General features: G+C 39.2%; 1 protein-coding gene and 1 long non-coding RNA gene across 5 annotated transcripts in view; one reads left to right on the forward strand and one right to left on the reverse strand.

Annotated features, from left to right (window-relative positions):
* The first annotated feature begins 11478 nt into the window (after nucleotides 1-11478).
* TDRD5 (tudor domain containing 5) overlaps nucleotides 11479-27046 on the forward strand; it is a 56668-nt gene continuing 41100 nt past the window's right edge. For 3 of the 4 annotated variants that reach the window (XM_056815592.1, XM_016429979.2, XM_016429980.2), the window contains exons 1-5: nucleotides 12267-12515; nucleotides 16257-16664; nucleotides 22759-22943; nucleotides 23713-23796; nucleotides 26415-26471. In XM_056815592.1, the coding sequence (XP_056671570.1) occupies nucleotides 12284-12515; nucleotides 16257-16664; nucleotides 22759-22943; nucleotides 23713-23796; nucleotides 26415-26471 (966 nt within the window). In that variant the 5' untranslated portion in view covers nucleotides 12267-12283. Of the gene's footprint in view, nucleotides 11593-12266; nucleotides 12516-16256; nucleotides 16665-22758; nucleotides 22944-23712; nucleotides 23797-26414; nucleotides 26472-27046 lie in introns of those variants that run through there. The other variant, XM_016429978.2, reaches the window with a different exon arrangement.
* LOC130457107 (uncharacterized) lies at nucleotides 15162-16274 on the reverse strand. The gene is made up of 2 exons (XR_008916116.1): nucleotides 16236-16274; nucleotides 15162-15528 (listed from the first exon to the last, which is right to left on the reverse strand). It is a non-coding gene; the product is annotated as an uncharacterized LOC130457107 (long non-coding RNA).

Below are 27046 nucleotides of genomic sequence, written 5' to 3' on the forward strand. Positions count from 1 at the left end.
CTTATTGCCTAGGTGACTGCCGAAATTTTGCCTTCTGGTTTTGGAACTTAAAATGGTGACATTTACGTATAGAGTAAGGCATGGGTCAGAAAACGTAAGAAATAGGTTTATAGATTCAAAAGACAAATAGTGTGACAAAAAGAAATAAGCTGGAAGCGACAACACAAACAATATTCCCCTCCCCTTCTTGTCCTTTTCTACTGTAGCCTGCTATCTCCTGACTGGGAATTGATTCTAGAATGTCTGAGAAGTGGTAAGAAATTATACATGAATATCATTAGTAGAGAAATGCAAAAATTAAAACAACTTTGAGGTTTCACTTTATTCCATAAGAATCTGCAAATATTAAAAAAATGGGAACATTCAATGTTGGAGAGGCTACAGGAAGAAAGATATACTGATATATATTGATAGAGCTATGAAGTCATCCCAATGTAATGGATTTCTTTTGGGAATTTTGTAGGTATAAAGAGATTCCTCTTTCAGATGTGAATAATCCCTAAGGGAAAGAATCAGAAGCAAGGACTATTGTGAGAGAAACACTGGGAAATCAGTCCACAAAAAGAAGATAGTTATAGGCAGAAAAGATAGTGGAAGTATGTTTCTCAGCAATTAAGTTGCCAAAAACTGACATTTTAGACTTTGAAGTTAATAGTTGGGAAATTTTGATTTGAGATTGTCACCATTAAGAGGTGAAAAGACTACTTTGGATCAGTAGAATGGAAATCACCATACAGGAGAGCTTCAAAACGTTGAGCTGAGCTTAGGGCACACAGAAGAGCTGAATAGTCAGGAGAGACCTCAAGATAGTTATGGATAGACATCTCAGAGTTTGAGCTGTCATCCATCGTTTGGAAGAGCAGGCTAGAAGAGTAGAGTCTAGCCATGGGAGAGTTTCTGGAGATGTTCTGCGGATCCAAGGGTCTTCTGTCTATGCTGAAAGACATAACAGCCCCTAAGTCAAGTGGCCTTTCTGGAGCAGTCAAGTAAAGGGCAACCCTCCCCAGCAAGAAACTAGAGACCAAGAATAGCAGCCGCTTAGGTGGAATAGTCAGAGAAATAGCCCATGAGCAAATTGTTGTACAGATTGTTCCCAAGGTCCATAGTCTAGAACTATGATTTATCCCAGTAATGTACCTTCCTGTTATGGCTCTGAAAGTTTGTGTCCATTCTCTTACTATGTGCATCCCCCTGCTTTACAGGGGGAATATTATTTTATTATTCTTGCTTTTGTTTAGTGAATGTTTCTAATTAAGAGCCAATGGAATTTAATTGACTATTTTGTTAAATGAGAAACAAACCAGTGTGTCTAGAGAACTTATCTTATTGTATAGTAGTAGGAATGTATTCTCCCCTCCACCCTGAACAAGTTATAGCAGTGGAGACACTACCTCTGGAAATTTCCCGACACCCACAATGGGCTGAACAATGTCATCTAGAGAGACGAAGGGGAATAAGGGTTTGGGTGCTGTTGCTTTGATACACGGGAAAAATAAATAAACTATCTTTTAATCTAGCAATCTTACTACTGGGAACACATACAAAAGAAAGTCAAAGAAATGAACAAAGGTTCAATATATCAAAAGACTCGTAGCAGCTTTCTATGGCAAACAATTAGAATACAGTAAATGTAAATAAAGTAAATATAGTAAATGTCCATCATCTAAGGGATGAATGGGAAAACTATGATATATGAATATAATGTGATATTCTTATATAGTAAAAATGACAAATATGGAAAATTCATAGGCTTTTATGGAATGATGCAGAGTGAATTAAACAGAACCAAGAGAGCAATATAAGCAATGACTACAACATGTAAGTGAAATGGACACTAAATGGAAACTGAATTCTGCCTAATAGAGTAAAAAAAAAAAACCAAACTATAAATGTTCTGAAGAAGAGGACCCTCAAGCAAAGGAGTGGAAGATTACTAGGACATACTACTTTATACTTGTCAAACACAAGTTCTGTAGTAGAGGTTTTAGCTTAATTGTTTTTCTTTATTACAAGGTAAGGTTCACTCTATGGTGGGTTGGGAAATTATTGATGTGAAGATAAAAGATATCAATAAGGAGCTATTTTTAAATGAAATAATGAATATATAATATGTGTCTAATATAATTATTCATCATTCATCTTTATATCTATAACATCTAATATGCACAATGGAGTCATTTAATAAAAGTTCTCTTTTATAGTAGAATTGACCTGAAATTAATAATGCCTATGAAAGCCCTTTGTAGCCAATAAAGTACTATACAAAAATATATAAAAAGTCCTCATCTTGAGTCTTAGCAGAAAGTTTAGTCACTCTAGGGCTGGTTGATTCTTTGTTAAATATTAGGGATATTTCAGGGGCAGCTGGGTAGCTCAGTGGATTGAGAGCCAGGCCCAGAAATGGGAGGTCCTGAGTACAAATCTGGCCTCAGACAATTCCCAGCTGTGTGACCCTGGGCAAGTCACTTAACCCCATTGCCTAGCCCTTATCACTCTTCTGCTGTGGAGCCAATACACAGTATTGATCCCAAGATGGAAGGTAAGGGTTTTTAATTAAAAAAATAAATAATAGGGATATTTCAAGAGAAAACAAAAGATGATTGATTGGCCCTAACTGGGTGTCTGAGGGACAGCCTATCCAATTTATTCCTATTTAACAGGATTTTAATAAACTGCTTACTAATAAATTCAAGACTGGACGAGGTTCTGGGAGTGCAAAGACAAAAACAAAATCCCTGCCTTTAAAAAGGAGCTTTCATTTTCCTGGGTGGAGAAGAATGTGACACTTATCTAAAATAGTAATTGACCATGTAGGATTCCCAGTCTTGCAACCAGTTGGCTGTGGGGCAGGTCACAATCAATTGGTATTTCTTGCTCTGCCTTGATATAATGGGAATGCCCATTCGATGATCATCGCCAAAGTTTGGTAGGAATGATAATTTGTTTCATGAAAAAACTATGCTGAAAAAAATTGGTAGGAATTACTATCACTGAAAATAACTTCAAATCCTGGAAGGAAAGTACAATCAAAAACCGTTGTGGCCAAGTAAGAGAGACCCAGAGCTTTAGTCTTCCTCTCCTGGGCTTGGGAAGAAAAGCTAAAAGGGCTTAATCAGTGTTTCCAAAGAGGTTATGCTTGAGGTTAGGAAGATTGCTGAGTTGGCCCTTTTGGTTTCTAGATAATTTACCCAATACCACTGTTAGGGAAACGTGTGTGGGTATATGTGTGTGTGTGTGTGGAGGGAGGATGGGGTGTAAAGATACTTTTGTTTGTTCTTAGATTCCTGTCTAATTGGAATGTGGATCATTCTGTTGTGGAAAACATTGCACATACATATTTTTGAACTAGCTTTGTGCTTATTTGTAATTCTTGTTATTTTGCTACCTTTAGGAATAAAGCAAATTAGAGAATAGAAAGACCAATCTAAAAGTTAATGCTCAATGTTTACAGGATGTAAGATTAAGAAAGTTCTCTGATCTTTGTATATCCTTTTCTGTAGAAGATGTGTAATTAAAATTCAGGAAATTCTAGGATGGGCCGGAACTGGATCAGCCCTTAGCAATACTGGGAATCACAAAATCTAAGAACTTGAAAGGGTCACTTGAGAGACCAACTCTCTCAGTTTTATAGATCAGGAATTTGGAGCCCAGTAATTTTTAGCAGATTACCCAAAGTCTCTGTCCTCTGTGTTTGTGTATCTCTTACCCAGTGCAGAGCTAGGATTTGAACTTGATCCTCTAACTCCAAATCCAACATTTGTTTTATGCTGTCAAAGTCATAAAACCAACCTAATTCCAATACAAATTCAAATGATTTATCCTCAGATGGATCCTTAAGACTCCTGGGCAATCAATCATCAGACTGTACAGTAGGTATATCAAACTTTCTTCATTCTCTTAAAGCTTCTCCTTAGGCCCAGGAGGTACAGCAGAGAGAGCACTGAGCTTGGCATTGTTTTCTGAGTTCAAAAGTGATGGCCTCAGACATTTACTGTGAATTGGGGCAAGTCATTTAACGCTGTCTGCCTCAGTTTCCTTATCCATGCTTTTATTTTCAAAGACCAATGACATCACAATATCAGGGTCGGGGCACAGTGTGTTCAACTGTGGCTGATCAGTCCAATATGAGTTCAGAAGGCACTATCACAGACTGAGCATAAGTGGTTCACTAGAACATTTAGGGGAGTAGTGGCTCTGCATTTGCATAGCTCATGGTTCCTGTGTGTTTCTACAGTTCTACTTTGCTCATGTAATAGAGTGAACCTCATCTGCAAAATGAGCTGGAGAAGGAAATGGCAAGCCATGCCAGTGTCTTTGCCAAGAAAACCCCAAATGGATCACAAAGAATCAGGCAAGGAAATATCTGAACAACAAAAATACAGATCTCTATCTTGAAATGATTTAGTATTTGGCAGCAAAGTGACAGAGTAGAGTGTGGGGCCTGGAGGCTGGAAGACCCAAGTTCAATCAGCCTTAGACACTTACTAGCCAAGTCACTTAACACTGTCTCAGTTTGCTCATCTGTAATATAAGATGAAGCAGGAAGAGTCAGTCTGGACTGAAGAACAATAGGCCCATACTCATATTTTTGCTTTTAGCAAGGACAATTTTACGGATACTGAAGTGATATTGAGCCCCTTCATCTCTCGCTGCCACACTTCAAAACTTTTATCTTTATCCATCCTCTCCTTTTCAGAGCTCTCAGAGGAGGTGCCATGAAAAGGTTAACCTAACTATTTGTGCCTTTGATTCTCCCTCTTCCCTAAGGAACATAGTTCATATCATATCTCTCTCATCTTTGGTCTCTCTCAGTCTACTGCTTCATTCCCAACACTGCCATCTCCTTAAACCTTTACATTTATCCCTTTTCCTGCTACACTACTCGAAAGGTAGTCTAACATTCACTCTTCAGCTTTGTATGTCTTCACTTTACTGACATGGCTTTCTCAAGGGTCACCAATGAACCCTCAATAATTAAATTTAATGTTCCTTTCTCATTCCTCATGCTTTTGTAGCATTTTCCACTATTAATTCTACAGGCTCCTTCTAAGGCTTTTAGAACTACAGTCTACTACTTTTCCTTCTTTCTAGCTTTCCAGTCTTTGTCCTACAAGGTTCATTTCTTCTCTCACTTCTCAACCTGCTGCACCCTGTCTTTTGATTGCATCATATACTTGAAGCTGTTTTTTTTCAAAGTTACCAATAATCTAATTGTTAAATCTTTTCTCAATCCTCATCTTTTCTGATTCCTTTGCATTCTTTGCTATTACCATTTATTCCTCCTGAAGTTTTTGCAAAACTGCTTTCTCTTACTTCCCTTACCTAACTTCTCAAGCTCCTTTGTTGGCTCATCTTCCATATCATGTACTCTATAGGTGAGACAGCGGATAGAATGGTGGATCTGAGTTCAAATCTGGTCTGATACTTCTTGACTATATGAACCTGGGAAAATCACTACCCTGTTTGCCAGTTTCCTCATCTATAAAATGAGATGGAACATGTACAAACATATGTATAGCCACACTTTCTGGGAACAAAAAATTGGAAAATGAGGGGATGCCCTTCAATTGGGGAATGGCTGAACAAATGGTGATGGAATACTATTGTACCCAAAGGAATAATGAACTGGAGGAATTCCATGTGAACTGGAACAACCTCCAGGAATTGACAGAGAGAAAGGAGCAGAACCAGGAGAACATTGTACACTGAGGTTGATACACTGTGGCACAAATGAACATAATAGATTTCTCTACTAGCAACAATAGGACAATTCTGAGGGATTTATGAGAAAGAACATTATCCACATTCAGAGGAAGAACTGTGGGAATAGGAACACAGAAGAAACACAACTGCTTGATCACATGTGTTGATGGGGATATGACTGGGGATGTAGCCTCTAAATGATCACCCTAGTGCAAACATCAATAATATGGAAATAGGTTTTGATTGATGACACATGTAAAACCCAGTGAAATTGCTCATTGGCTATGGGAGAGGTGGGAGGAAGGGAGAAAAAAACATTAATCATGTAACTATGGAAAAATATTCTAAATTAAATTATTTAATTTTTTAAAATGAAATGGAAAAAGAAATGACAAACCACTCCAATATCTTTGCCAAGAAAACCCCAAATGGGGTCAGGAAGAGTTGAACACAACTGAATAACTATGGCTATAAGCAGCATGCTTACTATTACACTTCAGTGGGTAAGCTCATCAGCTCCCATGGTCATCTTGATGTTAATGATTAATCTTTCTAGCTGTAACCTCTCTTCTTCTTTCTAACACTGCATTTTTATTGCTCTATTAGACATTTACAACTGGATGGTATCTCAAATTGGACATGACCAAAATAGAACTATTTTTTTCCCCAAACCTTTCCCTCTCTTAAACTTCCCTAGTTCTGTCAACTATACCACCATCCTTCTAGGCACTTCATATCTAATCAGTTCCCCAGTCTTGCTGTATTTCCCTCCATAGCTGATTTTGCTTTCCTAATCAATAAACTCCAATGGTTCCTTACAGTCTTTAAGATCCTTTTAAAACTTTCCCCAATCTGGTCCCAGTCTATCTTTCCAACTTTATTATAAAGTATTCTCCTTGCTGTCATCTGCGTTTAGCTAGATTGAACTTGTTTTTTCTCATACATGACACTCCATTTCTTATCTCCACACCTTCACATTAGCTATCCTCATGCCAGGAATGCTCTTCCTCCTCTTATTTCCTATAAAATTCTGCTCAAACACCATCTTAAACATGAAGGTTTTCTTTATTTCCCCTGTGGCTAATGTCCATCTGCACTGCCCATTACCCTGTATTAATTTTGTATGTTGTGGGTGTTTTAGATGGTGATCAATTGCCATTCTTGATAACCATGTAAAAGCTTGGGGACAACCTATTTTTATTCTATTTGGGGACTTATGAGATAAGGTTCTCCTAACTGCACATTGAGCTTGAAGAGCTGATCTCGATGACTAGTACTAGGAAATGATGGAGACCCCCAATTGAGTTGGAAGATTTAATAACTCAGGAATTTGCAATGGGAAATAAGGAGGTCCCTAGTTGGTTACTGAGGAGAACTCAGATCTCAACCTCTCTTCCTTTTGACTGTGAAGCATGAAAGCTACCTGGAACTGCTTACTGAGGAGAACCAAATTGGGGAGGGGCAACTGGTCTTTAGGATGGGGAGCTCACTGCGTCCTAATGCAGGGAACTCATTGCTTTTAATAACAATGGCAGATAATTATAAGCACTTAAAAATTTACAAACCACTTAAAGTATGTCATCTATTTTTAGTACTCCCAAGCACTTGTGACATACTATAAGTACAGGAATATTACCTCCATTTTATGATGAAAAAACTGAGGCTCCAAGAGGGTAAGTGATGTGCCCATCCAAGGTCACTGAGCTACTGTCAGGGGAAGGATTCAGTTTTCTGACTTGCAGGCCAAAACTCTACATGACACTGTCTCTCTAACTATTTATGAGCAATTCTAAGAATTTGGAAGTTCTTTATAGTGGATGAAAATGTGTCCATCTGCTAAATTTCACCCACAGTGTCACTAGTTCTGCCCTCTGGGCCCTAACAAAATGCCAATCCTTTTACATGAAGGCCCTTTAAATACTTAGACAGAAAGCATGATTTTAATTAGATAAAAAAAATCAACATTAAGCAATTACTACATGCCAGACATCCGAGATACAATGGACAACCAGTTCCTGCCTAAAAGTTATATTCAAAGTTCTTACCATATACAAAGCACTGGGGATACAAAGACATCTATAATTTGGATTATCTAGATTGTAGTAGGTTATTTAGGTTGCAAATCAGGGGGCATTCTTATCAGCTACATAGATACTAGAAGCTCCAGTATTTCCAATTCTGGGTTACACAATGGACATGTATCAAATGGGTGGTGTGTGGGAGGGTTATTTGGAACAACTTGCTTAGCTAAAAAAATGAAACACGAATAGTGGGAAGAATTCCAACTAGACTGAGGACCCGAGTTCTAATCCAGTCTCTGCTAACTTACCTGTGACTTTAGTTAAGCCATTTAACTTTTAAAAAGTTTACTAAGACTAAAAAGTATTTTTACTGTTTCCTCATCTGTAAAATAATGGACTTGGAGCCTACTTCTTACAACCCTTAATTGCGACTTTTATTTATCAACAGAGAAAGGGCTGGAACTTCCCAATTTGTGAAGCAAATTTTCTTTAGATCATATAGCCTCCTCTTGCTAGGGTCTCAAAGGACCATTTAAAAAGGGTATTGGGAACTTGGGACTGGCAAGGTCCAGGCAGTGCTATGAGAAATTTGAAGAGATTTTACTTTCACTTTGGAGTAAGCTTTATAGAAATAATATATGGAAGGGGGAAAACTTCAGTAGATGGAAATTGGGGGAAAAGGAGAAAGGAGTCTATTCTGTGTAAAAATCTAGATGGGTAAGCAAAAATTGAAAGCCGTCTAGTTTGGCTGAAATTAAGAATACATGATGGAGAGTAAGTAGTATATGATAGGGCTAGATAGTTTGGAGCTAGATTTTGGAGGACTCTGAATGTCAAGACAGGAAACCCCAAACATATTTTTAAAAACTAGATGAGAGAAGGGCTATAAAACTGTGCATAACCTTTTGATCCAGTAATACCACTGCCAGGTCTGTACATCAGAGATAAAATTTTAAAAAAGTAAAAGTACCTATACTGCTCTTGGTGAACTTATGTGCTGAAGGGGGCTGCTCTTTTCCCCCTCTCCACTGATCCTGAGGACATTTCTCCCATCATCTGCCCCTTTACCCAGCAGCCTACCTCCCCTGTCTGGGGTAAGGGGACAGCTCACATGTTGTGAGAGTTGCAGTTTGGCACTTGGTCTCTAAATGACCTACAGTACAAAAATATTTCTATCAGTTCTTTTTGTGGTGGCAAAGAATGGGAAATCAAGAGGATGTTCATCAACTGGGGAATGGCTGAACAAACTGGGGCATATAATGGTGATAGAGTACTACTGTGCTAAAAAAATGACAAGGGGTATGGTTTCGGAAAAACATGGTAAGACCTTTATGAACTGACAAAGTGAAGTGAGAACTGGGAGGCCATTGTGCACAGTAATGTTTTAGTAATAATCAATTGTGAAAGACTTGGTTACTCTGATCAAAGTGAAGTGAGAACTGGGAGGCCATTGTGCACAGTAATGTTTTAATAATAATCAATTGTGAAAGACTTGGTTACTCTGATCAAAGTGAAGTGAGAACTGGGAGGCCATTGTGCACAGTAATGCTTTAGTAATAATCAATTGTGAAAGACTTGGTTACTCTGATCAAAACAATGATCCAAGACAATTCCAAAGGTCTCATGATGAAAAGGGCAGCTAGATGACTCAGTAAATAGTGCCAGACCTGGTGTCTCAGGAAGACTCATCTTCCTGACTTCAAATCTAGCCTGGACACTAGCTGTGGAATTCTGGGCAAGTCACTTAAACCTGCTTTTCTTTCTCCATATCTATAAAATGAGCTGGAGAAGAAAATGGCAGACCACTACAGTATTTTTGTTAATTAAACCTGAAACAATATTAGAAAGAATCAGCAGGACTGAACAACACATCATGAAAAAAATGCAGAGAGAATTGATGAACTGAGTGCAAATTGAAGTATAATTTTCTCATTTTTCTTGCTTTAAAAAACAAAAACAAGACAAATGCGGAAATGTTTTGGACGATTTCACATGCATAACTGATATATGGCTTGCGTTCTGAGTAGCTGAGGGGGGTGAGAGGTAAGAAGGGAGGGAATTTGTAACTGAAAATTTAAAAGGGATGTTAAATAAGAATGAAAAAACTAAAGTAGATCACAGTGTTAGGAAATGGTCTGCAAATTCATAATGACAGCTTTCAACCAATTAAGAAATATTTATTAAGTATCTACTAACAAGCTAGTGTACTAGATGCTGAGGACACATGTACCAAAAAAATGGAAAGGGCCCTCAATCAAACTAAAATATGCTGGATTAAATGAGGCATAGTGTTCAAGACACAAGAGATATGAGTTGTAGGATGATAGATTTAAAAGCAAGAAAAAACCCCAAAGGCATCTGGCCCAATCTCCCTCAATTTTACAAAATGAGCTAGCCTGTTCTCCTAAAATGATAGTCAGCAACCTGGCTGTCCTATTTTAAGGACATGGTGGACAACATCCAGAGAGCAGGCAAGGTGGGAAAAGTCTCTTTAAATATCTGAAAGTCTTGTGAGCACAAGAGAAGAGTTTCTTTCCCAAAAAGGAAGCAGTAATAGGAACACTGAGGTGAAGCTGTAGAAAAGATTTCTTCTAGGCAAAGGGAAAAAATTAATAATGATTGGTGAACTATTTCGAAGTGGAATAAACTGTCTGGACTGTAGCGCTCCTCCTCACTTGAAGTCTTCATGCAAAGGTTGAATGACAGACCTCCTGGGGCAGTGGGATTGAAAGTGGGAGTCGAAGGAGATGATGGAAGCACTCTGGGATTTCCTTAGGGCTCCCTAAGTGTGCTACATCTTGCATTTCTTGCTAATGGTTTCCTGGCTGATGTTGGACTTTCCATCAGTTACTCTGGTCCAGGGATGGAACCAGAGATCTGTATACTCCACTAGGCTCTCGGGCATCCCAGTCCTCCCCAAAGTTTAGAACCCAAAGGGGAGGCGGTGTCCGCAGGACTGCACTTGCCTACCTCCTCCAGGGCCACTCTAGCTGGAAAGGGGGCAGCACCCACCCGCCGCTGGGACCCGGCCGGGCACGAGGCCCCTTTGGCCCCTATCGCTGGCGCCGACGCCGCCCCCGCCCTTCCTCCTCCGGGTCGCCGTCCCCGTCGTCGGGGCAGCTCCGCTCCCGCTCCCCCGGGGGATGTGCCGCTGGTGCTTGGGCTCCGGCCTCGCTCTACTCCCGGCCGCTCTGAGATGCCCCTGCCCGCGCCCGCTGCTGCGCCCGCCGCTGCGCCCGCTGCTGTCCCCGCCGCGCCCGCTGCTGTCCCCGCCGCGCCCGCCGCCGTAGCTGCTGCTGAAGCTAACGGCCGCCGGCCCGGGGCGGGGCTCCGGGGCCCCGAGGGCGAGCTGCCGGCTCCCCATCCCCGCCGCCGTCGCCGAGGCCGCGGGCCCCGGCCCGAGCTCCTGGCCCCCGATCGCCGCCGAAGCCCCGGCGGCGAGCTGCCGGCCCGCGGCCCCCGAGGGAGCGGCCCGCGCCTGGGACGACGCGAGCGCGCGTGGCCCGGCCGAGCAGGGGCCGGGCCGCAGGGGGCGGGGGAGGACGGCGACGCCCCCGCTCCTGGCCCTTTCCTTCGGCCTCGCGGCGCTCCAACCGTCCCCGGGGCCCCGGCTGCCTCGCGCAGTCTCCCGCCAGGCGCCCGGCGTCCCGCCTCCCGGGTGTCCGGAAGGGCAGGTGCTGCTGCGCAGGCGCGAGGCCCCTCCTTCACAGCTCGCTCTTCTGCCCGTCTCGCCGCGCGCACTGGACCGCGGGCAGCCGGAGGAGGAGGCGGGGGCGGCGGCGGCGGCGGCGGCGGCGGCAGCGGCCGCGGCGGCCGGCGAGGGAGGCGAGCCGAGCTCTAACGGGGGCCCCGCGGCCCAGCCCAGCGGGTGAGCGGCGGGAAAGGGCCGCTCTCGCCCCCGGCCGCGTCGAAGCCGCCTGCCGGGCCCCGCCCTGCTCCCTCGCGCTGAGACCCGACCCGACCCGACCCGACCCGACCCGGCATGGCCTCAGCGGCCTGAGGAGACGTTGGGCCCGTGCGCGGACGTTGGGGGGCAGCGGGCGGGGAGCGAACGTTGCGGGGCCAGGGTCGGGCCGCGTGAAGTGGGTCGTGCCAGGCCAGGGGAAGGGGCCGCCGGGAGGGGGGAGGGGGAAAGGCGGACAGGAGCAGGCCAGGCTGATCGAAGAGATCTACGGGGCGGCCTCCTCCGGGTGGACAGAGCGAGGGGGTCCGGCTCGCCTTGGGGGCCGTCTCGTGGTGGGAGAAAGCTTGTGCACCTATCTTTGCGGTGCACCGCCAAGATCAGATCTCTCTGGGGGCTTGGCGGGCCCCTACTTGAGTAAACCATCCCGTGGAGAAGACAGCTCAGACTGGCCGCACAACGAGGACAAGGCCAGACTTTTCCTCATATCCAGGAACTCTGCCTGCTGCCAGGCACACCTCAGGCGCTCAATAAACGCTTGCCGACCTGGCCAGCCCCTGGGCTTCTGTATGCCTTTTTCACTGCTAATATTAAAAATCAGAACTACTGCCTTTTTTCATGCACCTGTGTTGTTTTATCCTTCTCTAGTGAAGGAGCCATGTCTGACCAGGAGAGAATTCAGGAATGTCTGAGGAAGGAGATACGGTCCCTCCTCATCTCTACCAAAGATGGTTTGACCCCACAGCAGCTGGAGAGGGAGTACCTCTCAATGGTTGGTAATCACCTGCCTCTTCGAATTCTTGGTTATCGGTCCACCATGGAGCTGGTATTGGATATGCCTGATGTGGTAAGCGTCTGCCCCTGTGGTGATGGCACCGTCATCCTTAAAGGTAGGCTTTTAGGCCCTGTCCTGGGTCAGTTCTAAGAAAAAATTAACCTAAAGATACGTTTTCTGACTTGTCAAAGATATCCCAGGAATTAGAGCTAGAAGGAACTCTTTTAAGAGAATGGAATCTCTTCCAGCTCTAAATCTGTAGTTCCATGATCCAATCTAAATGAAGTTATTTTAAGCCTGAGGAAACTGAAGCTAATTGAAGGCAATGACATAACTTTAAAGGATACAAAGTACTTAATGGAATAATCTACAAGGTCACTTGTATGAATATTTTTTTCATCTTACCTAAGCAGAAAATCGGGACTCTTATATTCCAGTGAATCTGTGAACCCATTGATTCCCTGCAAAGATGCTGGACACAACTTAATCTAGCATCCTTTGTGACTTTTGTCTTTGTCTTCCCAGAAATTTACTGAAGGGTTCACCCAACATTCTGGGGGCCTTTCTTTATTACTTTTGATACTGTGAGGACACCAATAGAGAGCATGAGCGGGCTATTGATTATCCTTTATATGAGCAGCTCAACTTTTACTCTAGACATTTGTTAGATGACATCCTCCTTTGTAATTCCAGGTTTTGTAATGTGTGGCAACATACCTATACTCACCCTGTGCCTCTCCTTTGCCCTCTTTTGGTTCTTTAGAAGCCTTAGTTCTTCTAAAGTCCTAGTTAATTAATAATATGAGAGAGAGAGTGTGAGTGAGAGAGTGAGTGTGTGTGTGTAAGAAAAGCCTTTACCTTCTGTCTTGGAATCAATACTTTAGTAAGAAAGTAGAAGAGCAAGTGAGAGCCGTGCAGTGGGAGTTAAGTGATTTGCCCTGAGTCACACAGGTAGGAAGTTTCTAAGGTCATATTTAAACCCGTGATCTCCTGGCTGTCTACTGAGCTGCCCCTGTTTTAGTTATTTTGGGTTGGGTTTTTTTTTTTAAGTCTTTTATAATTTTAACACAAATGGTAGGTACTTTGTTGGGGAAAAACATTTAAATCAATATTTCTACCAAATAAAATTTACTGTCAAACATGGGATTAGATTTTGTTTGTTGTTCATTCATTTCAGTCATGTGACCCAATTGGGGTTTTCTTGGCAGATACTGGAGTTGTCTGTCATTTCCTTCTCCAGTTCATTTTACAGATGAGGAAAATGAAGGCAACAAGGTTAAGTAACTTATGTCAAGGGTTACATAGCTAGTAATTGTCCAGCGCTAAAATTGAACTTGGATCTGACCTCCATGCCTAGCATTATATCCCCTTTATTATATTAATTACATTACATTACATTATATTATATTATTATATTCCCTTTGTCCACATATACATCTCAGATCAGTTGTGTGATGGTAAGATATTGTCAACTGATAAATATTATACTTTTGAAAACTTGCCTCTTCCTCTTCCCCTGCTAAGGTTGACCATGATACATGTGTAGATTATTCTCATAATTTGATATTGCAAAAGTAGGCATATGGTTTGGTAGTTATTGTTCTCTGTCTTCTCAATAATTCTAATATTTTTTTCCATGCCATTTTCCCCTTCCTTTCCTTTAAATTCATTGAAATTAGATCCTACAACATGTTTAAAATTGTCACCTCTAGTGCTGACATCCACTGTGTACACTTGATTTAGACCAGCTGTTTTTTCCATCTTTATGTTCTCTTCAAGTCCCATTACTACCTTCCCTAATTTCAAGTTCAAATGTCCTTTGGTTTCAACTGTCATTGATGGTGAAAAATCTTTGTAAATCTTTTTAATCTATTGTCTGTTAATCTCCTTTTCAGTTTCATCCTTAGATTCTCTCAAATGCTCCTTTTCATTGGATCTTTACTCCATTGCTTTTGTGAGACAGCACTGTGCTCAAGATCTTTTGCCATCCTTTTCCACATGGTTTTAGAAGTTAGTTTTTAGTCTCAGTTGGAGCTAGCATTTGATTACCATATCTTTTCTAACTTAACAAGTGAGTCAGATTTTTTGATGAAGGTGGATTTTAGACATTTTTGGTCATTACAACAATTTATATCTTTTGAACTTCTATATGAAGTTATCATCATTTCTGTATTGATTTCCTTTTCTCTGTGAATTTCCCAATTATCTACATTCATTGAGAACTTGTGTAAATAGGTCAGACCAAAGTTATTATTATAATTGCATACCATTTTCTCCTGTTTATTCTTTGTTTTTAAAATTTTAATTATTACTCTAACAAGCCCAGAGTCTATACTGTACTGTACAGGCACTTGATTCAAGAATAACTCCCACATCAGTAACAAGTCATTTCCTATCAATAATCAGTATCATTTAAAAAATATTATCTGGTGCTTACTATGTGAGCATCTTAAGATTCTTTTCTTAAAGTATTAATGGTGTATAGATGTGAGGCTTGAGTGTTGTCTACAGTACTTGACCTCTTTCTTTACTCATGAACCAATTTTTCCAGTATGTTTTTTTTTTCTGTTTACCTGTTCCTACTTCTGCATTGAACTCACTGTGAGCCAAATTATACTTTAAATTTTGAAGCTCTCATTGATTTCTTTGTAAGGGTTCTCTATACCTTTGTCTTATGTGGATTTTGATGTATAGTCTAGTCTTTCAAAAAAAATCAGTTGACCAGATATTCCATGAAATATCTCAAAAACATTTGGAAGAATGATAAACCACACCTGACAACTTATTTATTTTGCTTCTTCTGGTTTCATTTATGGCAAGGAGGACCAAAACTGATGAAATTTAGTTTTTCCAATATCGTATCATTGAACAAAGTTCTCACGCTGTTAATTCTTGGTCTAAGAACTCTTATTTCTTAGCATTCTCTGCCCTCTTCTTCGTTCTTCGGAAAGGGCCATATACATGACCAACAGCTGTTTTTATTTTCCATTTTTCTTTTATTTGGTTGTCATGTCTGAAAATTTTATTGTCAGGTATCTTTATTGATAATAAGCATTTCTCCATTTAGCTAGTTTAGTCTTCCAAAAACTCTTCCAGCATGGCCTTTCTGAACTCTAGGTTACTTCATGCTGTGATGAATGAGATATCAGAGTAAGAGGAGTAAGGCTCAGTATGTTCGGTGACCTGCACAAGGTCACATATCTAGTAAATGATCACTACCAGAATTCAGATTCAGTTCTGTTCTGATTAATAGGATCACAAATTTAGAGATGGAAGGTACCTTTATGGTTATCAAGCCATTTTACATGGATTTCAAATCTAAGAGTTATTAATAAGTAATATTTTTGCCTTTCCTTTCTTTACTCTGGAAAGTCTTTTTGGTTGCTTCAAGCAACCAAAAATCAGGAAATTATAGGAAAAAGGGAAAATACTAGATGTAATCTTTAAGGATTCTTCTGGCTTTGGTTCAAAAGAAAAAGAAAAACCTTTACCTTCCATCTTATAATCAGTACTGTGTATTGATTCCAAGGCAGAAGAATGATAAGGACTAGGCAATAAGAGTTAAAAGATTTGCCCAGGGTCACACAGCACTTGTCTGAGGTCAAATTTGAACCCAGGACCTCCCATCTCTACACCTGAGCCACATAGAAGCCCGGGCATTTGGCCCAATCAAAACGCCAGACAATATAACAACTATGCATATTTATGTATGTATGCCTATGTATATAATTATATACATACACATACAAATAATATAAACTAATTAGTGCCAAATAAAATTAAAAGATTATGTCTCTCAGGAGATTAAGGAGGAACTACAGAATTTTTAAGGTACCTTTTTCTTCCATTTTCTCAGCCATTCCAGATGAAACCACCAAAGGAATAGCAAGTTTGGTTGCAAAACAGAGGAGTAGTAACAAACTTCGCAATTCATCACAGAAAGGAAGGGCAAATGTTGGTTCTAGTTCTGGCTCTCGTCGGAGACTACCTTACCGAGGAAGGATACCTCCCATTCTTCCAGCTGTGGTAAAGAGTGAGCTAAGGGACCTCTTGGCTTTTTCACCAATACTCCTTTCTGATTTTGAAAAGGCTTTTGCAAAACGATTTGGACGATCATTCCAATACATGCAATATGGATTTCTTTCTATGTTTGAAGTGCTGAGTGCAGCTTCAGATATCATTGCTGTTGAGCAGACCAGGGCAGGTTCTTTGTTGACCTTAAAGCGAAATCTACCAAGTGATCAGAAGAGGGGATTACCTGCAGGTAAGAGTGAGCATAGGTAACAAATTCAGTTTTTTTCCCCTTATTTACTTCTTTTTAAAGAGTAGTAAAAAGTATAGTTGAAGTGTAGTTGAAGGTTGTCTCCACAGACTATTATGCAGTTAATTATTATTAGACTTATTAGATAGTTAATGAAGAATATAATCCACTGACACCAGTTTTCTAGCCAATCTGGTTGTTGTCTTGGAAAAAACCACACAACTATTAAATAGTTAGAAAAATCACTCTTTAATTAAGGAAAGGGGTTCAGTGCAAAATTAGGCCTCCACATAGAGCTGGGCACTAACACCCATGGAGAGTTCTGAGGATTGAAACTGGTCTCTCTGACAACTCCAAAGAGCTATTAAAGTTGGGAAGCTTAAATACCTTTCTAGGGAACATGATGGGGTAAAGGGGGGAGGCTGAGGATGAGAGAGAAAGTTGATTGACTTTACAGTGGTAACAAAGAAAAATGAGGAGTCCTAGACTTGAATAACAGTGAGGGACTGATGCTTTACAGTGGACACAAAAGGGAAGGATCCAGCCCAGGACTGGGCCCCTAGGTAAAGGACTTTGGCCTAAGGGGAGAAACCATTGGGACAAAAGAGATACTTGACACCTGTTGGGATTAACCATCCTCACTTAAACTACTTTAAGGTCTATTGACTCCCTCAGGGAGAAACTCTCATGTGACAAGGTCAAACCTGAGGTTTTCACCTTCAAGCTAACTAAACTGGGAATCATTAAATCTTTCTAGGCTACAAGTTTGGGGGCTTCTAGATTCCAAGTTGACACACCCCCCTTTTAGCCAAGGCTGAATGCCCTTCTGACCAAACAAATGAACAAATGGGTGATAATAGGGTTGAACCCTGTCAGAACAGGTATGGCAATTGGCATTTGAGAGCACTCCCCAAGTGCTCTGTGCATTGACACTTGTGCCAGAGAAAGGTAGGCAGTCTACCTTTTGCAAATTTTGACAACACAACATTACCTCACTCTCCACAAAGTCTTTAGTCTCTTGAATCCTGTGGGTCCCCATAGTGGGTCCTGATAAAATAGCTTCAGCATCCTTTTCTCCTGCTGATTTCTCCTTTGTGCAGATAGCTTCATTTGTTGTAAGGGAAAACAAGAGAAATCCATAAACACATTCTCTAACAGGACTTGATCAATTCCCAATATACTGACTCACTATAAAGATTATCCACACTGCTAATCTTAGTTTGCAATTCCTTATTATTAATTCTATTAATGGCTATTTTATACTAATTATAAAATTATTTAAGCTATATGCTTAATCAGAAAGTGTTAGGGTCCGTTTAGGGGCCAAGGAACAGAACAGAGCTGCAATCAGCACAGAGAGGTAGTTTATTGTAACACACTTCCACACGCATAGGGAGGATCCCAAGGCAGGTCCTCCCCGAAGCAATTTTAAGGCAGGCTTATATACCCATGGAGCTTACCTGGGGTCAATATGGTTATCGCACAGGGTGGAGGGGTCAAGGTGGTTATCACACAGGGTGGAAAGGTCAAGGTGTTCATCACACAGGGTACATTGGCCTAGGTAGGGTGCTTATTTCCCCCGGGTTCGTTGGCCTAGTTCCCTTTCAAAAGATTGCCTTACTCCTACCAAAATAATCATATAAAAAGCAATCCTACAAACTATAGAAATATAAAGGCAAAAATAAAATCCACATCACGGGTTATTCAGGGCTTATAAATCTGAAAATGGCCCTTCCCCCATTCCGTGGCCAAAAATTAAAATGTCATCTAATACCAAGTAAATTCTACTTAAATATTCTATTACAAAAATCATATTTTTAAAAAACTATTAACAATTTCAGCTTCAAAACAATTTTAAAAGTCAAATTTAAAAAGTCTCAAAATTAACTCCAAAAATTCTCAATATTAAAAATGCTTCTAACTTTCCTAAATTTTTAACCTCTCACACCCCCCATTGGTGAGGTTGAGATGCTCAGGACTTAAAAACTTTTCATTCATCTTTAACTACTTATTACCTATAATCATGCTTAAATAGCTTAGGCTATTAACTATTAACTGCTACTTTGTATGAAAAATAATTTTTCAACTGAATCAGCCAGTGTAAAAAGCCTATAGATAAAAATTATTGTGAAAATAATTCTCTTGTTGTGGCAGTATCATGGGATCTGATTTAACTGAGTTCTAGCCTTACTAAATTAATTTTGAGTATACTTTTCAATTGGCAATAAATTATCTTCTATTATTAACAATTATTTCTAATTTCCATCATTTCTTTTCTAAATTCTTCTGATACTACTTTGAGACAAAACACATTCTGCAATTCTAGGCCTATACTGAAGTAGCACTCTGGAATTCCTGCTGCAAATTCTCAAATTTAACAGATATTACCTTTAAACCTCTTAACAAGGTAAAATGCTACTATTTTAAACCTTCCCTACTTTAGCTAAATTTGGGGAATAATTCTTTTTTCTAGGTTCTATACTTAAAAGGGACTTTGTTCAGGGTAAATATAATTCTCAGGGGAAAGCAAATGGCAAGTTTTTGTCTGCTACAGAAAACTAAAAGGCAAAATGAAAGCAGTTAAGAAAGGCAAGTACTTATCAGTCCCAGTGACATCTTGGGGGTTCCTTTGAATTTCTCATAGAAATGTCTTCTTCAAGAATCCTTTAGATTCTAGGCTGCAGGAAAATCTGGCTGCTTAGGTGGCGTTTAGAGACAATAGTACTCCAGTGGTTCTCTAAATAAATTCTTTTTAACAAGAAATCTACTAAACTTAATAAGTTTTAATCACTTCACCTACACTCCAGAACTGGAGTGGTGAAATGCAAGGCTTCCTTAGAAAATTTCTAGAAGTTCCCCTAGATAGGGAATTCCTTTCTTTAATAGTAGTCATGTGCCAATGATCATCTGTCAGAAAAAAATAATGCTCACAAAATAAATGCCAAATCAGATTAGTTCTCTCCACTTAAAAAGGAAAAATTAAAGGTAAATCACTATAGGAAACAATCAGGATTCACTGGTCTTTTAAAACAAAAACTTATCTATTGTAATGGTTGAATTCTGGAAATTTACCTTAAAACTCTAAATATCAGGCAATAGTTCATGGTTCTTTTACTTTTCCAGAAATAAAACCCATAAAAATTTCTCACCAAACACAAAACTTAGGATCACTAAGGAAAAAGCTTAAAATTACCTTTAAATTAGAATACTTATCCAATTATTTTCTCTCTTTATCTTTTTACTCTTTTTTTTTTACTTTTTACTCTAATTTACCTGTGGCTCCTTTCTCTCAGCTGTGCTCTACACCTTTCTTTGGCCTAAGCCAAAAATGGCTTCTTAAATGGAAATTTGTTGGTCAGTTAAAAATGCTCAGGGTTTTTACTATTAGCACAAAGTCTTTTTTCTAAATATTTCTTGTTCATTTACAACAACACAATGACCAGCCAGGTCTGCTATTTACCAATCTAAAATGAGCTTTCTTTACTTCAGAACATACACATGTTAATCAGAAAAACCATGTTCTATGGAAATAAACAATAGCTTGACAAAAATGTGAAATTGCAGCACTCAAATCAACAAATTAATATGTAGAATAAAATGCATATTATTGTCAACATTAAAAATTAACTGCACTTGATATACAATAATTCACACATTAACCATACCAAAACTAGGAAGAAAAGATTAAAGTTATGAATTTCTGGACTTCCTTTTGCCTCCTGCTGGATATTCATATATCTAGGTCACCAGCACCTATCTCACCTTTTCAGCTTTTGGGAGGAATTAACTGTTAACACAACTTTATAGACATACAATATAAGCAAAACCCCACAGAAAATTGAGAAGAAATCCAGAACTTTTAAGTTCTTAAGCTTCTATGAGAACCTTTTTCACAAAAAAATTTACAACCATTTAAACCTTAAGTCATAGCATCTCAAGCCAGGAGAACCTTTCTCTATTTTAATTGACTTAAAGCAGTTACCCAGAACTTCAAATGAACACTTGGGCTCCCAAACTCCAGCTCAGCTTCCCATTCAAAGTTTTTAGCCAATCATTCACGCATCTGAACTACACTCTCCTTGCCCTTACTCCTAGCGTAGACACTGCTTCACTCACATACACATGCACCGACAGACACATATCCAAAAACCTAGCCAAGCTTGGACCTTATAGTCAGGTTGAACTAGACTCCATTTTTGTCCAACTTACCTTGGGGTCAGATTCTTATATTGTCTGCCATCTTAGCCAAACCTTTGCCTGCACTAGAATCATATCTTGAAAATATATAATTTGTGGCCATATTATTAGGTGGTTCCTGCCAGCTGCCCCCACCTCCTCCTAGAGACACAGATATGCTGTTCCCCATTCCAGCAGCCCCAGGGTAGGCTTTAGATTCAGTGACTCTCTGTGCAACCCACAGACCACCACTTAAGCCCCCTTAATTAAAGAGTGGGTCACTCCCAAATACACAAGACCAAGTCCTTTTTTCCTACCTGGTCCCTCTGCTAACCGGACTCCTTACTCAACCCCAAACAAGTTATGTGGGTACCTCAGGTCTTGCGGTCCTTGTTAGCATGGTGGCTCAGGCAGCTGGGACTTTGGAATCTTGGTGGGACCTCCATTTGTTGACTTGGGAAAAAAACACAGAACTACTAGTCAGAAAAAAACACTCTTTAATCAAGGAAAGGAATGCAAATTCCAATTTGATGGGTTTTTATTGTGTCAACACAGAATCAAAAAGCCCTCAAACTTGTAGCCTAGTAAGATTAGATGACCCTCAGTTTAGTTAGCTTGAAGGTGAAAACCTCAGGTTTGACCTTGTCACGTGAGAGTCTCTCCCTGGGGGAAAGTCCAACATCAGGAGTCTCAGACTAACAATAGACCTTAAAGTAGTTTAAGTGAGGATGGTTAATCCCAACAGGTGTCAAGTATCTCTTTTGTCCCAATTTCTCTCCTTAGGCCAAAGTCCTTGACCAAGGTGGCCCAGCCTTTGACTGTATCCTTCCCTTTGGTTACCATTGTAAAGTCAATCAACTGTCTCTCTCACCCTCAGCCTCTTCCTCCCTCCCCTGTGTTCCCTTAGAAAGGTATTTAAGCTTCCCACTTTAATGGCTCCTTGGAGTTGTCAATCCAGTAGGATTGGCTCTCCCAGGGGTCAGTGACCAAATTGACCAGAGTTCTAATCCTCTGAGCTCTGTGTGAATGTGTAGCTCAAGTTCTTCCTGGAAGCCTAATTTAGCACTGAACCCCTTTCCTTGATTAAAGAGTGGTTTTTCTGACTATTTGATAGTTCTGCGTCTTTTTCCAGTCAGCAATGATGTCACTGCTTAATAATACTTGAAGAACTCTGGTACTGTTTGTGGTGTAATAATACTTTACATTTTGTCTTAATTTTTCTTATGCTTAATGGTTTACAAAGTGATATAATTTTTAAATAGATTTTTATTTGATCTTCTCAAGATCCTTGAAAAACAGGCAGTATAGACTTGCAAGATTTAGCAGGAAAATGCACTTGATGAAAGTTTAATACTTTTGGAAAGATTTTTTTTTCTTTCATCAAGGGAACAGCTTTGTTTTATGAATGGAGCTATGGAGGGAAATGTCAAGCTAAATTAACCACATTTACCAAATTTATCTCTAAAGTCAAGTAAGAGAGATCTAAGTCTGTATATCTTCATATACATAATTTATTCTTTTACTTTTTTATAAAAGAGAAAGCTGGTTCAAAGAAGTAAATTACTTGCCCAAAGTTACCCATTAGTCAAGCTGGATTCCAGGTGTTCAGAGTGCTATTCCAATGTTCTTTCTACTTTATAATGCAATCTCATTAAAATGAAGTTTGTCCATCACTGTTACAGTCTCAGTTAAAATAAGTGCCAATGAACAAGTAGGAACTTAATTATATAATTTCTCCCCAATTTGAGGTAATTGATAGCCTTTCTCCTAAACTTGTTTTATTAATGAGATGATTGTGTAAGTAAGAAGTACGTAAGAAGATTGTGGAGGTAGATTAAAAGTCAATTTCTCAGAAATATGTTGAATGATAAGCTTGGCTTTTGATAAGGTTTTTTTTTTCCTTCACTTATATACATTTAAGGTAAAACACCACAAGTTGGAACAAAACAACCCAAATCATCCTCCATGCTAGCACCTATAATGAGGACACATTTACCAGAACCTGCCTCAGCTAATGAGCCACTGAAACAGCCATCATATCCTCTGAAAAACACAGAATTGAATGGCATGGAGACATCTTTGGATCAGTCAGAGAAATTGAACCAGGTAAGGAACTTTGAAAGTGGTACTTCTTTTTTTAAAATCATTGAAAAAATATCCTTTTTAAAAAGAGCTCTAGATTTTTTTAATACCAAAATTTGGGTTTTTTTAGGGATAAATATGCTAATTTCCACAGGGAACCTAGTCAAATCCCAAAAACTTGAATAATTCTAATCTAACAATGAGTACATATCTGAAAATAAGTGCTGTTAAAATAAGTTTAATATAAAGTTTATAATATTAAACTTTGAATCTAGATGTGATAATGTCTGATGCTAGATTTTTAAAAACTTTTTACTTAGTGTGAAAAGTATCATTTAGAAAAAGGAAAAATTGGAAATCCATTCTAATGTCAATAATATCCTTTGCATTATTGGGATGCTAAAGAGACTTGTTTAGAAGTTCTCTTAGCCTTTAAAAGAAATGTGTTGGAAAACTAACAAAAGACTGACACTATTAACTAAGAAATACTTTAAGATGGAGAAGTTCTAGGTAAAATATATTGATTGAGTGAAAGTTCTTCCACTTGACTAACAGTACAGTACCATTGAAGAAGGTAAAATTGATTATGATAGAAAATTCTAAGTTGAGAATATTTTTATCAGAAACCTTGAATAATAATAACTTGAATGTTTCTAACATACTTATTGCTTTATGTTGAAACTTTTGAATGCATCTGCTTAAGCAAAGGAGATGTCATTTTGTATCTTTTTTTATATTTTTACCTTTTACTATTTTCTTGTACTCATGGTTTTGTCTTTTTTATTTTTTGAAGCTGGAAAATACATTCAAATCAGTGATTGCACAAATTGGACCAGGAGGGACCATCAATTCAGAACTAAAAAAGAAAATAAAATTTGTAAGTGTTTTATATTTCTGGGAAATGTATAAGAACAATGGGATTTGGGGGAGAGGGAGCAGACTGGTATAGTGAAAGAATATCAGATTTACAATTGGAGGACCTGGAATGATTATTGTACGGTTAGTGATTGGCTGCCTGACATTCGACAAGTCATTCTGGTTCCTTTCTAAGGAGTTCAGAATGTTATTCACAATCCTCCTTTTTTCCTCAACTCTTAGCTTTATATTCCAGAACTTTAAAAACCCTAGCCTTCACATTCATCAGTTGTTTTCCATGACCTTTCCACCATCAGCCATAAGAAGAAATGGACATATATCCATAATTGCATCTCTTATATCCATACTTCTGCTTGATCTAGAACTTTGAACTTACTTTCTCTGTCCACATGCCTCCCTGCCCCTTACTTTTCCTATACCTTTTCTTTGAGCCCCCCAGACCTATTTTTACTTAGTTTCTTCCCATCCATCACTTCAATTATGTTCTTACTTTTCCTTCCTTGAAAATGTTGACCCTTTAGTAAACTGGTTCAGCTACTCACTTGCTCCTGCTCTCTAATTTATTTCCCCTTGCCCTATCACTGCTCATTCTTTAAGCTTGGGCTCTCTCTACCATCTTCTTTTCTTTGCTTCTCTGCAAATGCTGCAGAACATGACTGACAGTCATGACACAACCAAACAAATTTATCAATGATGTACTAATTGCCAAATCTGATGGAAGTTTCTCAAGCCTATTCTTTCTTATCCCGTATTCATCATTTGATCTGACCACTTTCTTATAGAACTCTTTCTAATAGTTTTTAATGAGTTTTTATGATATTCTTTTTTGGTTGTCCTGCCTTTTATCCATGGGTGTGTTACAAGAGGTGTTCTAGGCCTCCTTCTTTGCTCTTTGTAATCACTCACTTGGTGAGAACACTGACCTCCTTACTTTGGATTGTGTATTCCATTCCATTTCCTGTTTCTGAGCCTTTGTACTGACTGTGCCCAATGCCATTCACTTCTTTGCTTCTGCTGCTTAAAATCCCTGCTTTCTGAGAGGATGCTCGTCAGTTGGGGAATGGCTGAACAAGTTGTGGCATATGATTGGGGGGTAAGAAATGATGAGCAGATTAATTTTTAAAAACCATGGACCCTACTGGAAATTATGAAAAGTGAAACAAATAGTACTAAGAACCATCACATTCAACAACAAAAATAATGTTTGAAGACTAAATTGTGAATATCTTCCACTAGAAAAAGAACTGATAAATAAAAACATGCAAAACGGTTTTAAATATACATTTTTTTGTCAAATGATGCATTATTTAGGTAGATATCTAGGAGTTTTATTTTAACCAACAAAGAAATTAATTTTTTAAAAAAGAGACAAAAGAGTGCACCATTTTGAGAAATTTTTAAAAGTCACCTTTTACATGAAACTTTTCCTGATAATTTTCAGCTGCCAGTGACTTCCTCAACTAATATCACCTAACATCTATTTTTGTGTAGGGTGCTTCAAAGCCTTTTGCACTAAGGCTATCTTCCTTAGCTGCTTAGGCTTGGATTTTCTAGGGTGAGTCTATGGTATGCAATGTGTTTTGCCCTGAGGCTATCTTCCCAGCCCTTGCTGCCTCCACTATGGCTGCCCGTTATTTAGCCTTCAGTCTCACTGCCAAGGCCTGGCACAGCCCTTAGGTAAATCTGTGATGCTTTCAGCCAGCCCCTAGAATTTGGAGATTTCCCTGGCTCAGACTTTAACTCTAGCGAAGTAGGTGATTGAAGGGAGGGGTGGTCAGCTTGCACTTTGACTCATACAGTTTACCCCCACCCTCTCTTATAGTGTGGGAATCCCCACTCACTGCCTACCTTTCACTCTGTCCAGTGGGAGAACCCCTTTACTCATCTGGTTTTGATTTCTGTCCTTCTGAGATGCTTTGTAATGCATCAATGTAAAGTAATGATCAGTTGGGAGCAGCTCCAAGATTCTGTACTATGCCACTTCTGCCTCTCCGGCATCTGTTTCTCTTTGAACCTATGGATGGAATTTTTTTTTTCCAACAAGAAGCAAGTTCCTTTAGGAACTCTCTAGGCAAAGACTACTTAACTTTTATTTTTATGTAACTCCAGTACTAGCACAGTGCCTGGTGTACAAGAAGTGTATTGAGTAATTATTGTTGAATAATGTCCAATATTTTCAAATACTATGGAAAAAATGTTATTCGTCTTGGAGAAATGTATCAAATTTCTGGTGGGAACCAAGCAAATTGCAGTGGAGACATACATTCTAGAAGATATGGGATGAAATCTCTATTTTCCATTCTCTTGTGTTGCTTCTGTGACATTGTTTCTATCACCAAATTGCTTCACTCCTGGGTTCATGATTATCAACATGTTCAACATATTAGTAAATTAGTTCTAGATAATTTTATAGAAATATATATTTATGTTCTCTGTCCTTTTGTCTTAGTTCCCATAGGTTAAGCAAGGGTTAAACAAAAGCTGAAAAGATTCAGTTTTCTGAAGCTTCAATCCTCTGGAGGTGCTAATCTAGTTTAGGAATAGTTAAGTATATTTGAGTATTGCCAGCCAAAGTTCTAAATATCTAGTTAAATCAGTCTGAAATTTTCTTTTCTATAGGTTGCATCCAAATTTCCAAAAGGATTGCTTATTTCTAAGCTACTTGGAGAGTTTGAGGTAAGGATTTTATTTTCTCTTTTACCAATTAGAGCCTTGTAAAATTTCTCTTCCTAGGGAAAAGTTAGAAATTGATCTACTTTTCTATTGCTCATCCAGTTTGCCTTTATTTTCTAATGGTTGTTTAATTATGTCATTAAAGCAGTATAATATAGTGGAAAGAGCTTTGAACCTTTTGACTCAGAAGACTTGAGTTCAAGTTTTATCTATATTCCTTGCTAGCAGAGTGACTTTAGGCAAGTCACCTAATGCCTCCAAACCTCAATTTCACTTTTTGTAAAAAGGAAATAATATTTGTAATATCTACTTCCTTAGGATTTTTATAAAGATTAGGTGAGTTAATTCACTTAAAACTTTGTGACAATTTATGAGTCTATAAGTTTTCATATAACTCATTTCAATTAACCCATTCCCTATTACTGGCTTATTTCTCCATTCTTAATATTTTCTTTTCAGAAAGAAAAATATATGAGAACATTAATATTCAGATGTTTTACTGGAAGATAATTTTTAAAACTACTAAATGTTAAGATCACACCAGAGGGGACAGCTAGGTGGATCAGTGAATTGAGAGC

Source organism: Monodelphis domestica, chromosome 2, assembly GCF_027887165.1.
Source record: "Monodelphis domestica isolate mMonDom1 chromosome 2, mMonDom1.pri, whole genome shotgun sequence".
Lineage (NCBI taxonomy): Eukaryota > Metazoa > Chordata > Mammalia > Didelphimorphia > Didelphidae > Monodelphis > Monodelphis domestica.